General features: G+C 49.4%; 1 protein-coding gene across 3 annotated transcripts in view; it reads right to left on the reverse strand.

Moving 5' to 3' along the window:
• Positions 1-14,720, reverse strand: part of DPYSL2 (dihydropyrimidinase like 2) — a 143,168-nt gene that overhangs the window by 17,784 nt on the left and 110,664 nt on the right. For all 3 annotated transcript variants that reach the window (XM_035269955.3, XM_035269956.3, XM_035269958.3), the window contains exons 5-8: positions 14,168-14,229; positions 13,586-13,666; positions 12,838-12,906; positions 6,069-6,189 (exon numbers count right to left, since the gene is read on the reverse strand). In XM_035269955.3, coding sequence (XP_035125846.1) covers positions 6,069-6,189; positions 12,838-12,906; positions 13,586-13,666; positions 14,168-14,229 — 333 coding nt within the window. The remainder of the gene's footprint in view (positions 1-6,068; positions 6,190-12,837; positions 12,907-13,585; positions 13,667-14,167; positions 14,230-14,720) is intronic.

Genomic DNA, 14,720 nt, shown 5'->3' on the forward strand with positions numbered 1-14,720 from the left:
AGACCCTAACAAACAGCCTAGGGCCTGTACTGTCAGGTTTTCATAGCAAGAGTGGTTCTAAATGAACATCACCTTAAAAATGAGGTTTCTGAATGGGTTCTGAGGTTTCTGAAATTGTTCTCCAATCTGACTGGATTAAAGGCATTAATGATTCTATGTCCAGGAGTAAAAAGGGGAGAGTACAAGGCATGATGGGACAATAGAGATACAGAAAATATTACTAATACTCCCAAAGACTTCTAAGAGGCAAGATCCTAGGTGACGGCGTAGCCCGTACCTGAAACATTTTTGTCAAATTAACAAATATAACGAGAGTGGTTGGTTGCTCCTGATTATGCTGGACAAAGTGGGGGGAAAAAAGAATTAATTCAGGGATTCAAGCACCACACGAATGACCCAAAAGTTTCTGTGTCTGCCCTTATGTCTCACAGATGCAGAGCTGCGATGGCTGAAAAGCAAACGTAGGATCTCATTCTGCCAGTGGCTGAATAACAATGCAAATTGAATTCCCAACCTTGCAGAGCATCTGCTGTTACAGTGAGGGTAGAGAATGGGAAGGAATTCTACCTTTCGACTCCAGTGCCAACATCAGCTCTTCCCTGGGTCTCCAGTCTGTGGCCTGATCTGCAGATTTCAGACTTGCTGTCCCCACAATTGTGTGAACTGATACCTTAAATCTAATTCTTAAAATAAATCCCTCCCTGCTACTGTCCTCTCTCCTCTCCTCTCCTCTCTCACTCCCCTTTTCTGTTCAAGATTGCAACATCATACATAAGCTTAACTAAGGATTCATCCCCAAGTTGAGGTGGTCCTCACAGGCTCCATGACCATGTGCTTCTCATAATGCCTGAGTCACTCCTGTTGACCCGCAGGACATATGAGGTCTTATCTCAAATTGAAGTTCCCAGGGTTTAACGTCCTGAATGTTTCTGCACCTGGGTTACGGGGGTGGGGTGAGGAGGATGGAAAAGAATGTCCACCAGATGAGGTCATCAGGCACTGCCCACGGGCCACCACTCACATATGGACAGCATCAGCAGTCATGCTGGATTTTACACATGGGCAAAATGTGGTCAGAGGGAGCCCATTCTAGAGGAGAGGCCCTCCAGGGAAAGAGAGCTGGCCAGGAAATCATGGTGTCTAATTCCCACAGGCTGCATGATCTAGGCTAAGATTTTCCATTTCTGCATTTCTACTTCTCTTCCATGAAATGAGCCTATTAAGTTGATCAATGTCTAAGTTCTTTTCAAGAGTAAAATGGCCCCAGGTCTTCTGGTCCTGGCTCTGTGTTCATTGCCTCAGAGGCCAAATTGGTTTGATGACACGCCGTCCTGCTGAACGGCTCAGAGCGACTGATGGAAGCAGCGTGTCCCTCAGGGAAGGCAAGATGCAGTCTCGCTGGGTCACGCAGGCACAGGAAAATGGTTCTCATTTGTTTCATCTCATATCCTCACTTCCCTGAACTTCTCTTATCTTAGATTCTGGACAGGCAGGTCTCTGGCCGGAAGGTTCACATGGATCAATAAGAGAAGGAGACATTCCTACTTCTCCTAGGGCAGGATTATGATTTTTCAAAGCTCATATTTATAGAAAACTTTCAAGTCCACTAATGCAGCCTGACCCCTCTGAGGCTCCCTTCTGGGCTCTACCCCTCCTGACTTGACCCCTTTTGTAGCCCTGTCGACCTCCCCCAGTGACTTTCTATTCAGCGTCCTTCCCTTGCAAGTGGAGGAGCTAAGTGTGGTTGGGACCATTTCTTGTTCCTGGTACATAGGCCTGAAGTATCACATCATGAAAGTTCACTGAATGAATTTAGAATCTCTCCATTCACAGAGTAAGAAATGGAGCATCAGAAAGGGGGATGTGGCAATGCCCATACTTGCCTCAAGGGCCAGAAGAACCTGGCTGAAGTGAACAAACAATTCTGAGCAGAAAACCCTTGCCTGGGGTCAGCAGGCATTTTGCTCTGCTTTGCTGACAAGCTCAAGGTCCCACCAGCCCCTTCATCCTGTAAATCACGATAATCACTGCTCACACTTCTCTTCTTCATCTTTACCTGCGTGATCTCATTTACACATTGTAAGGTCTTTTAGGCTGACTGCGCCATGGACTGCATGGTAACCTCTGTGACCCGCACATACACCTCCAGATGAGTTCCTAGAACTAATAAGTCTGAAGTAACTGGAAAACCACAAAACAGAAGAATGACCAACCCCTGCGGTGCCTAATTAACTTTGAGACATTCTTCTATTGTTCTTTATTCCCACCTCAACTGATAAGGCAACTGGACTTTGTCACCAACCTTGCTCAACTGATAAGTCAACCTTGTGACTCTAGACCCTACAACCCCCCTCCCAGCTTTCAAAAAACATCCTGAACCGTAACTTCTGTATCTTTCCACTGCCTACCCCAAACCTATAAAACCAACTCCTACCCCACCGCCCTCCATTGACTCTCTTTTCAGATTCAGCCTGCCAGCACTTAGGTGAATAAACAGCCATGTTGCTCACACAAAGCCTGTTTAGGGGGTCTCTTCATTCAGCGTGCATGTAATACACATCATCATCGCCCTGTGAGATGAGTCATGGTTACTATCCTCCCCTTGCAGATGGGAAAAGGACATGTGGAGATGATGAGGAAGCACCCAGCATCACATGGCTGGTATACAGTGAAGCTGGGGTTTGAACCAAGAATGAATACTGATACCAGACAGCAAACAATTAATACTCCCTTACAGAGTTTCCTTCTTGGTTATCTGGGAATCCTGGCTTGTAAAGTACCCATATCTCTGCTGGGTATCAGGCCACCTTTTCACTCAGACTTCTTTTTTTTTTTTTTTTTTGAGATGGAGTTTCGCTCTTGTTACCCAGGCTGGAGTGCAATGGCGTGATCTCGGCTCACCGCAACCTCCGCCTCCTGGGTTCAGGCAATTCTCCTGCCTCAGCCTCCCAAGTAGCTGGGATTACAGGCACGCACCACCATGCCCAGCTAATTTTTTGTATTTTTAGTAGAGACGTGGTTTCACCATGTTGACCAAGATGGTCTCGATCTCTTGACCTCGTGATCCACCCGCCTTGGCCTCCCAAAGTGCTGGGATTACAGGCGTAAGCCACTGCACCCGGCCTCAGTCAGGCTTCTTAAGGAACTAAGCCCCAACAGACACAGATCACAAGCATCACCATATTAAAATAATCTCAAAGCATGAAGGTAAGTCAGTCAAACATTAACATGGATATTTGTGGCCTGAAGTTAGATGCCTGCTGGTCAAGCCCAATTCCACTATTCATGAGCTCTGAGCTTCAGTTTACTCAGCTGCAAAGTAAAACAAAATATAAAAATTCCTGCCAGGGCTGCCTCCCAAAGTTGTTAGGAAGTTCCAGCAAGATAGGAGAGGGCCTAAGAGCCTAGGAAGTTAGCTAGGACTTCTCATCCTGTTCATTAGCACCTGAATGCATTGCAAATTCCTTTCTGGCAGCTCAGGTTTGTCTAAAGCTCAGGCTTTCAAGCATTAAAGGGTAACAGTTTGAATGTAAATGCCATCCTAGGAACTATGGTGTGGGCACAGTTAGACTTACACTCAGAAGGCTCTGGAAGAAAATAAATTAAAGTCCCCTCCTACTGCTCAACCCGATACACAGGGTGTCAAGTTTATAAAGACAACAGGTGTGGCCAGGCACGCCTGTAATCCCAGTATTTTGGGGGGGGCCAAGGCAGGTGGATCGCCTGAGGTCCAGAGTTCCAGACCATCCTGGCCAACATGGTGAAACCCCATCTCTACTAAAATATAAAAATTAGCCAGGTGTGGTGGTGGGCGCCTATAATCCGAGGTATTCAGGAGGCTGAGGCAGGACAATCACTTGAGTCGAGGAGGAAGAGACTGCAGAGCCGAGATCACACCACTTGCCTAGCTCCAGCCTGGGTGACGGAGTGAGACTCCATCTCAAAAATAAAATAAATTTTTAAAAAGACAACAGGATTGGCTGGGCATGGTGGCTCACGCCTGTAATACCAGCACTTTGGGAGGCCAAGGTGCATGGATCACCTGAGGTCAGGAGCTCAGACCAGCCTGGCCAACATGGTAAAACCCTATCTCTACTAAAAAATTAGCTGGGTGTAGTCGTGGGCGCCTGAGGCTAGGCTGGAGAATCCCTTGAACCCAGGAGGTGGAGGTTGCAGTGAGCTAAGATCACACCATTGCACTCTAGCCTGGGCAATAAGAGCAAAACTCCATCTAAAAAAAAAAAAAAAAAAAAAAAAACCGGGTTACCAGGCACTGAGTTGGGGTGCTAGGGTCAAACTGGGCACTCCAATAACACACTCCAGCTCCACAACTCCATGTGGGAAGAACCCTGAGGGACAGAGAGGAGGAGGCCTATGGCAGGGCTGGCCCATGACTCCACCTGCCTCGATGAAGCCTGAGACAGGCCGGACCCCTCCATCTTCTCACTGGGACAGGCATGTGTTTGAATATGGAATAAACTTTAGACAAGGCCTCTATCCAAAATTATGTTGAAATGTTAGCCTAACTCATGTATCATCATCATATAGGTACAGCGCAGTGGTAATATATATAAAAGACGCTGTCTCACTCTTTCCCCCTTTCAGACACTATACCAACCATCCCCACACTACGTGGGGGCATGGGTGCCGTGGCCGGCCTTCCATACAGAGGCTGATTCCTACAAACGCTCTTGCAAATGTGTGCCTGGGTGACCCAGGGCCACAGATTCCACTGTCGTCCACAGTATCTCCTAGAAAAAACTCAAAGCTCATTCTGAATAGGTTACATTATTTTAGGTGAATGGTTTCTTATTTCAAAAAGGCAAGTCCTTCAAGGTACCAGGAGAAGACAGGAAGGTGGCAACCATTTGATGCAAAGCCCAAAAGCAGAGGCCCCAGGAGCTCTCCAAAGAACGGGGGCCAGGAGCCGCTGGGTCCGTCTGGAAGTCGTCATCTCCTGGGACAAGGTGACTCAGTGGTCACTGAGCAATTTGTTCCAGGGCTGACAGCAAGTCACCCGCCAGTGAAAAAAATCCCACAGCCCACCTTGATTCATGTGGATGACATGATCAAAGAGGCAGAAACCAAGGCATAGAGGTCAAAGGGTTCCCGCCTAACAGGGAGAGAAAGACACCCAGACAGAATGACAGAGGGACCAAGAAAGACAGTCAAATGAAACATAAAATGAAACAGAAATCAGGAAAGAAGGGAAGGGGAGACATAGAGATGGAGAGATCCCAACAGACAAAGGGGAGGAGGGGACCTCAAAGGGAGAAAGGAAGGAAGAAAGCGGGTGTCCCTTTTATGATATTCAGCCCAAGATCCACCATTAAAATCAGTGACACGCCCTCAGGCTTTCGGTACCAGGAGAGAACTCCCAAGCATAAAACATGTGGTGTGATTATCCAAATTCACGTAGCAGGTGACAACAGGGCTCAGCGGCATTCATAATGCACGAGGTGCTTCGTGGGGTGTCCCCTTGAGGCAGCACCGGAAGCTACAATTAATTATTATTTCCAGGACCCTCCTCAAAGGATGCCCTAGTAATACCAGAGAACCAGCCTCAGTTCAGAACGCATCGAGAGATTTTATCAGGCACCAAAACATCTGGACGTGATAGTGTCTGGGGCAAAACGCATCCCCACACCCCACAAGGCTGCCTTACATACCCCTGCAGAAATCACTCCCAGCCCTGGAGGGGAGGTGCATGACGCCACCAAGGATTCTGTGGTGGACAGAAAATGACGTAATCTTTGTATGTGCATCGTTTATTTCAACCACATCAAAGTAAGTCCAACTCTTCAATGGGGGCTAGAGGACATGTGCCTGCCCACACCACCTTCACGTGCACACAGCTTTAAATAGACACTAACAAGGCCGCAGCAGTGGAGCAGAGGAGGAAACTGGAGCTCCTGCCTCGCCCGGCTGTAATTAGGTTAATGCCAGAACGTGGTGCAAGTGGCCCACTTGGCATGAGGGTCTGGAAAAGGAGCCCTCCCCAGTGAAGAGTCCCCTCTCCCTTCCAAACCTGCCTGCCTGCCATCAGCCAGTCCGGCCACAGCACTCACCCTTCTTCCGCGCCTGGGCGATGACCTCAGCAGAGCTTTTGCTCATCACCTTGGTGATATACAGGGGGCAGTTGGTCTGGTTGGCAATGGTGATGGCACGATTCACGGCTTCAGCCTCAACCTGCAGAACAGCAGCAGAGCATGAGAATTTGGCTCAGCCCACCTCACAAGCCCCTACCTTTATCCTCCACCCCAGAGAGAGGCTAAGATGAAGGTAAGGCTGCTGAGTCTCCAAGATCCTATCCCAAGGGACAATTCGAAGGAGTGTGACTTGTCCTGTGTCTCTCAGCATTAGTTTGGTTGAACTAATTCCCTCCTGTGGCCATGTACAGTGGCTCACGCCTGTACACCAGGCACTTTGGGAGGCCGAGGCAGGTGGAATACTTGAGGTCAGGAGTTCACGACCACCCTGTTCAACACAGTGAAACCTCGTATCTACTAAAAATACAAAAGAATTAGCCGGGCATGGCAGCAGGTGCCTGTAATCCCAGCTACTTGGGAGTGTGAGGCAGGAGACTCACTTGAACCCAGGAGGCAGAGGTTGCAGTGAGCCGAGATGGCACCACTGTACTCCAACCTGAGCAACAAAGTGACACTCCATCTCAAAAAAAGAAGAGAATTCCCTTCTGACCCTTCTCCAGGTGCCTGTGACATCAGCATTGACCCAGAGTCTGTAAGAAATGCCGAGTCTCTGGTTCTGCCCTGGACTAGAAACTCTGAGGGTGGGATCCAGCAGTGTGGGTGATTTTCACACTACTGTTTGAGAACCACCACACACAGACGTGGTTCTCAATTCCATACATTCATTCTGCTCCCAAGATCTCAAGTCAAGACATTCAGTGATGCGGTGTTTGTGCTGGGCTCCCATTAAATGCTCATGAATGACGTCAGCATCGCCCACAAAACAATGCAGCCTCACAGGGCTCTGGGAACAGAGCGGGCCGCGTTTGTCTGCCCCAATGACCCCTGTGTGTGAAGCACAAACGTGGCCAGCCATAGCCTGGTACAACCTTCAGCAAAGATTGGAGAACTGCTCGAGTAAATAATCTGGCACTTTAAATCGGATGTTCCGAGGAAGGATATTTCAAACCCCACGTGATGACTGTGGAAGACTCCCTGGATCAAGGTCTATCCTACAGAGGAATCAGCAGCAGGCAAGGGAAGGAGAAGGTAAAATTGTGGAAGGCGGATCTCAGAACATCACCGGCTCCCTCTCCAAATCCTGGCAAAAGGGCTGTGGCTTGCACTCTTGGAGGGGAGGGGCTGGGGCTTACGCACGGCTTAGTATCTTCCATGCCCCACCCCCAGTAGCTCCCAATGTCCTGCCCGGTACATAGCAGGTGCTCAAAAATGTTTGCTGAGCAAATAAATGACTTCATTTTATGTTCATGATATTTCAATCTAGGCTGTTCTACAGAATGCTGTCATTTTTCACAAGAAATAACTGAGCCCCTATCACTGAATTAGCTACCTTGTCTCCACCAGAGCTTGGTCAAAAGATTAAGTTCTGTAATTGCATTAACTGGTAATCTAATTTAGCAGAGCTGAGACAACTTTATTCACATTTGGCCTTGCAGGCATCAACTATGTGAAGAGGGATGTCTAGAAATCCGGAGTCCAAGCAAAGGGCTCTTGAAAAACTTCATTAAACACCCAAATGTTTTTAATTCCTGAGACAGCTGAAGGGCACGCCCTCTCTCTCCACTTACAACAGTGATGCCCATGGCCTGGCAGCATCGGGTGGGGGCACAGACGCCATGCCGGGGTGTGAAATATGAGATGGACTCCACTAGAATCCTTAGTACCTCTCAGAGATACAGGCGACTACTCCATTATTGTCCCAACACGGGGTTTTGCCATGTTATCCAGGTTGGTCCTGAACTCCTGGGCTCAAGCCATCCTCCCACCTCAGCCTCCCAAAGTGCTGGGATAACGGGTATAAGCTACTCTGCCTACCTTCTGATTTTAATGATGAGGCAACTGAGAGAGAGAAGTGACTTGGGCCGGGCGTGGTGGCTCAAGCCTGTAATCCCAGCACTTTGGGAGGCCGAGGTGTGTGGATCACGAGGTCAAGAGATCGAGACCATCCTGGTCAACATGGTGAAACCCCATCTCTACTAAAAATACAAAAAATTAGCTGGGCACGGTGGCGTGTGCTTGTAATCCCAGCTCCTCAGGAGGCTGAGGCAGGAGAATTGCTTGAACCCAGGAGGCGGAGGTTGCGGTGAGCCGAGATCGCGCCATTGCACTCCAGCCTGGGTAACGAGAGCGAAACTCCGTCTCAAAAAAAAAAGAGAAGTGACTTGTCCAGGGACACACAGCAGTGTCAGGACACTATCACTCTGCAAGGCATGCTGGAAAGTGCCCATCCCTGAGAAGGATTCTTCACTGCCCCCATCTCCAAGTCCCCACTCTTCCCAGACACCAGTCTTACGGCTCAGAGCTGCTGTCACATTCTATCTCTATACTCACTTTGTGTCTAACCTTTCTCCCCGCCTTGCCCAGAGTCCCTTCAAAAAGGATCTCTTTCTTGTTTTGCATCCCCACAATGCCAGGCACTGCCCGATCAACATGCAGGCTCAGTTGCCACTCCTCCCAGCCACAGACGGTTCAGTTCCAGATTTCTGCACTCTCTAGTGTCCTTTCCAATTCTCTGGGCAGAAAATGAGGGAAAATCCTGGCCGGGCACAGTGGGTCACGCCTGTAATCCCAGTACTTTGGGAGGCCGAGGTGGACGGATCACGAGGTCAAGAGATCTCGTGACAGACGCTGAAACTCTGTCTCTACTAAAAATACAAAAATTAGCTGGGCATGGTGGCATGCACCTGTAGTCCCAGCTACTCAGGAGGCTGAGGCAGGAGAATCACTTGAACCTGGAATGTGGAGGTTGCAGTGAGTCAAGATTGCACCACTGCACTCCAGCCTGGTGACAGATCAAGACTCCATCTCAAAAAAACAAGACAAAACAAAAAAAGGAGGGAAAACCCTACTGGGTGGTCTCACATGGTGAGTTGGGTAGAAACGCCTAGTGAGCTAGGAATATATTTTAGAAAGTTCAAATCCAAGAGAGCCATCATGCTAGTGATGGACAGGTCACCGAACTGCAGAGAAGTTACATTGGGGTGTTTCATTCCATCCGCAGCACCTCCCCAAGTGGACTGGGAAGCTCAAATTCATGCAAAATTGTTCCATACTGTGTTCTCTTTATCACCCACACAGGGTATAACACACAACAGATCCTGCTTGACAAACGCACCAGGGAGAAGACGTCAGTGGGCAAGTGCCTGTGGGCTTGGGTTCTAATCCTGCTCTGCCACCATTCAAGACTTTAAGACCCCCCCTGCGTCCCCCTCCTCGAGTCATCGGGCGGTCATATGGGTAAAACTACTCAGGGCATGCCATACAAGAGGGGCCTCTAATCAGCGGAAAAACTGACTCCCTCACTGATGCATCCCCAGGTCTGCCAGCCCCCAAGGAGACTCCATCATTAGTTGCTGGGGATTCTGAAGTTCTCAGTACAACAGCTTCTAGAATAGAAGCCCCCTGGGCCTAATCATGTAAACATTGTTTTAATCTCGCTGGTTGAAATATCCACGATGCAGTTTGGCTCTGTGTCCCCGCCCAAAACTCATCTCTAATTGTAATCCCCACACGTTGAGGGAGGGACCTGGTGGGAGGTGACGGGATCATGGGGAAGGTTTCCCCCATGCTGTTCTCGAGATAATGAAGGAGTTCTCATGAGATCTGATGGTTTGAAAGTGGCAGTTTGCCCTCTGCTCCCTCTCTCTTGCCGCCACGTAAGACACCTGCTTTCCCTTCCCCCTCTACCAGGACTGTAAGTTTCCCGAGGCTCCCCAGCCATGCCGAACTGTCAAGTAAATATCTTTTCTTTATAAATTACCCAGTCTCAGGTATTTCTTTAGAGCAGTGTGAAAACAGACGAATACAAGCAAACAGAATAACAACTGAGTGCTTTTTCCTCTTCGGTAAAGCCAAGACCCTTTCTGTATTGGGTTCTTCTCTGCAGAAAGGAGGAGAAAGAAGGAATGCGAGCCCCTTGGAAGGCTCTAAAACTTAGACAAGAGGAGGGTCTCAGAGCAGGAGCCTCCTCTGGCATTTGCTCTTCTCAGAGGATGTCTTCTCACCACCTGTACAGCTGGTACATGGCAGGCGGAGGGACTGGCTCCCAGTCACCAAACAGGAGGAAACTTTCTAATGAAGCGCAGGCCCAGGTGTGGCTTAAAGCTGCATGTGTGTGCAGTGCGGGAGGGGTTGGGTAGCAGGCGGGACCCTGCACTTGCTCACTCTTTGCTTTGATAACAGGGCAGTCATGCTTTCGAAGTGTCCTCATGTAAAGAAAGAGATAACCAAGGAGCCCACGGCAGCACAACTCTGGTCCCACCACACATGGGGGTAGAATGTAAATGGTGCTCCCTGGATACAGCCATGCAGCCTGCATGAATAGCACCCCCTGGAATTGTGCAAAGAAGATGCTGTTGTACCTCCCGCACAGGAAAGTTACAAAGGTAAAATGTGAGCCAGGAACACAGCGTCCAGGGCGCGTGAGCACTAAGTGAAGGCAGCTTTGAACAGGGCCCACATGAGAACCCAATCAGCCCTCCACCTCTCCCAGACTCTATGCATTTCCAAGGCCTGATCCCAAGAATGTTTCAGGGCTGAACAAAGGATCACTTCCAGGGAGGTCAGGGCTGAGGGCGACCACGGTTTACGTGACCATGGTTTAAACCACCCAACAGGTGAATCCTGGGGGATCTAGTGAAGGCAGTCCCCGAAGCCAGCCTGGAGGGAGAAGTGAAGCCACAGAAGGGAACCTTTGAGGTGTCTGCAAAAGTGGGATGGTGCCTGCACAGGTGTGAGCAAGCACATATGTGCACGTGTGTGTAAGAATGTGTGTATGTGTGCATACCTTGTCTGTCCTTGCACAAGTGTATGTGTAACGTAAAATGTGTATACACGTGTGCTTTGCACCTGTGTGTGAAAATATGTATATGTGTGTTTATGTGCATGTCTGTGCCTATGCACGTATGTGTGTGAATGTGGGTGCATGCGTGTGCTTGTGCACGTGCATCTGTATGCACACAAAGGTGCATAAAATCAGCCTCAGGCATGTTTATCGTCAGCTGGTCTTAGCTTGCTCTCACCTGCAGGCTGTCCCCTGGAGTCACTGTCCACCAGTCACCATCTCAGCACAGGGCTTTCCTCAGCTGACACAGGGGCCTGCCTGCCTCCCTGATCCTGAAGGATGAGGCCACCCTTTCAGCTTTTAGTGCACATGACAAGGTTGATGGCTACAAAATGGCCTGCATCCCTGGCCTGGAGCAGCAACATACAATCCTGAAAATGTCATGGCTTCTGTGCTGTCGCCTGGGGAGAGGAATACGTCTCTTCGGGGCCTCAAATGGTACTGAAGGTGTCTTGGAGCATGCATGTCTGTATATCTGCCTGTGTGTGTGTCTAAATGTCTTTCTGTATGTCTACAGTGTATGAGTGTGTGTGTGTGTGTGTGTGTGTGCCTATGTCTGTGGGTACATGTATGTCTAGAGCGCATATGCATGCAGCAACAAGGGCAGAACAAAGCATGGACCTTGCTGTGTGCAAAGCATTCCGATGGCTCCCGCTCTCCTCTTTCTGCCTGTCTTGCCTCCTTCCTCCTCTTCCAGCCTCATCCCTTCTTCTCAATTCTGAATGGTTCCCAACAGCCCCCTCATATACCCAGGCAGTACACAAATGGCTCCTTCGCTCCCAATCCCTCCTGAATCCACTTCCTCATCACCGGGAGCAGCTCCCCTCCCAACCTGGTACCAACAAGAATACATCCCAAATTTAGTAGCAGCATAATGCTGACACTCAGCGACTCGGTGGCCACAGCCCTGCAGGGAGCTCTTGCCAAGCTCCTCCCTCATGGGCTTCTGGAGCCTCCTCACTGTCAGCCGCCACTCAAGCCCTTGGTGATCTGACACCCCTGCTCTGCACCAGTCCCTTTTCTACCACTTCCTCTCATGAAGGGGAAACCCTGGTGGTTCCCTAGAGATTCCCCCATCACATTCTTCCCTGCAAGCTGCAGGCTGCTCCCTAATCAGGGCCCCTAGAGCCTGACATCCGGCCTGTCATTAAGGAGCCAGCTTCTGAAAAGTATTTCACAGCCACAAATTCTAACGGAGGAACACAGGTTCTCCATCACCTAAGACGTGCGCACCCTCCCTTCAAACTCACACCCCTCACCAGGACGGTGATTCTCCACCTTTGGACCAGCACAGGCCCCTGCTATGAATTTTTCCCCTACAATTTCAAAAGATTCTGTCGGCCAAACTCTGCGTATCATGTGATATCCTGTGCAGGGTTACCTTGGAAAAATTTACAATTCCCCATATGCCTTCTAGACATTTAGATTAGCTTTTCAATCCTTCCAACTAGGTTTCGGTGAACTTTGGGAAGACCTTAGAGACCGTAAGTTGTGAAACACTAAAATCGAGACTGCAGGATGCCAGTGAAGAACTGTCTGTGTCTACATAGGCAAGGGCTTGGAGAGTAACATACAGAAAGAAGACTCTTCTGGCCAGACAGGTCACACCACCTTACCCTCAGGAGCAGCCTAACATTTCACTTTGCCTATGTAGACTGACACACACACACACACACACACACGTGACCCACAGCTTCTCAGAAAGACCAAAGTCAGCATCAGAGATGCCCCCTTCTCAACACGGGTTCCCTGTGGCTCTGCGCATTCTGCCTGGCAGACATTCACCTCCTCGGGCCGGCTCAGCACATGTCCCTCGGGGCCCGTGATGCCCAGATCCAGGATCCTCTGCTGCTCCTGCAATGTTTAGAGAAAGCCAGGCTGTGAGGGAGAGCAGACTTCACACAGCTCTGATGGCAGAAACCCAGCATGCAGTTATCCGGGTAAGATGGAAAACTGTCACTGCCGACTGTTGTGCCCTCATCCCAAGACCTCAGGAAGAGAAGGGTTTGCTGCCCTGTTCCCAGTCCCGCCTGAGCAGGATGGATCAATTACAGCCTCCCAAAACCACTCAGCTGTTCCCTGGGATGCTGACAGCTGGTACATCTGTGGCCCTCAGCCACAGTATAAAATGTCTGTGTGTGACATCAGGGTTCCCGCACCCCACCCAAGGCAGCTGTGTTACAGCGCCAAGAGAAATGGTCTCTCTCTGCAATGGTAACTGACTAGGTGTTCTGTGGGAAAACAGAGAGACACGTGTGTCACGGGCATTCACGCCATGGGTGAGACTGAGCGAAAACGGAGAGACACGTGTGTCACGGGCATTCACGCCATGGGTGAGACTGAGCGAAAACGGAGAGACACGTGTGTCACGGGCATTCACGCCATGGGTGAGACTGAGCAGAGCTCCCGCAGGGAACACTGGGTCCCTCTGCTTTTCCACCTTGGTGTTAAGCTACAGATGTCGCCTCCCTCTCTTGAGCCTGGCTCTTGCCCTCCAGGTGATGAAGAAATGATGAAAAAGAAAGCCCGGTACCTCTGCAATGATGTCGCCATTTTCTGCGTGGACTTGGGCTATGGCGCCAATGTCCCGGATCACACTCAATACTTCATAAATCTGAAAGAGAGAAGGATGGGGTCAGAGACAGGGGACTTCCATCTTCCTGTTCACAATGACAATCATCTCCCTGCCGGCAGCATTTCTGGGATGAGAAATAGGACGCGCAGGCTGCTTCTATTAGCCTGGTTTTTTTGACATGCCCAAGGGCAATGTTTCTGGCCACATTTGATGGAGACCCGTCAGAAATTAACAGAGGCAGCACGACGTAGCAGGACGTGGACCAGGAGTAAGCAGCTCTTGAGTGACACCTGGCTCTGCACCAGGTTTGCTGAGGAGGTTCTGAGTGCCCCTCCCAGACACGCCATGCTAGGCAGAGCCTCAGATCCAAGGTGGTGGAGTGGCTGGAGGCCAGGGCACTGGGTTCATACTCTCTTTCAAGGTTCAATTACATCAGCAACAGCAACCACCAGCCACTTCCCGGGAAGCTCGGAGACATGCATACGCTGGAGACTGTTTTCCCCAGCCACAGGGCCTCTTCCAAAAAGCCAACTTTCTTACCTGGCAATCCGTTAGCTGGAAGCGATCTTTGAAAGCCATGTACACGAGGAAGGAATTTACCCCTAGTATAGACAAAATAGAGAGGTGGACTTTTAACAGATAAACCAAAATATACTTGTAAACTTACAGAAAAACCAGAAGAATTAAAAGTTGCCATTAGTTGCACACCCATGTTCACAGAAGCATTATTCACAATAGCCAAAAGGTGGAAGCAAAAATCAAGCATCCATCAACTGATAAATGAATAAACCAAATGTGGTCTTATCCATACAGTGGAATATTATTCAGCCTATAAAAAGGAAGACATACGGTAAGAGAAATAAGGCAGCTGTCCAAGGACAAACACTATATGAAATATGAAATATTAAAGGAAGAAATTTTGATATGTTTTCCAATATGGATTGACCTTGAAAACATTATACTAAATAAAACAAGGCAGACACACAGAAAGTGTGTATGAGGTCCCTAGAAGTCAAATTCACAGACAGACAGTACAACCGAGGTTGCCAGGGACTGGGGGGAAGGGGAGTGAAGAGTTAGTGCTTAATGGGTG

The sequence above is a fragment of the Callithrix jacchus genome, chromosome 13, assembly GCF_049354715.1.
Source record: "Callithrix jacchus isolate 240 chromosome 13, calJac240_pri, whole genome shotgun sequence".
Taxonomy (NCBI): Eukaryota; Metazoa; Chordata; class Mammalia; order Primates; family Cebidae; genus Callithrix; species Callithrix jacchus.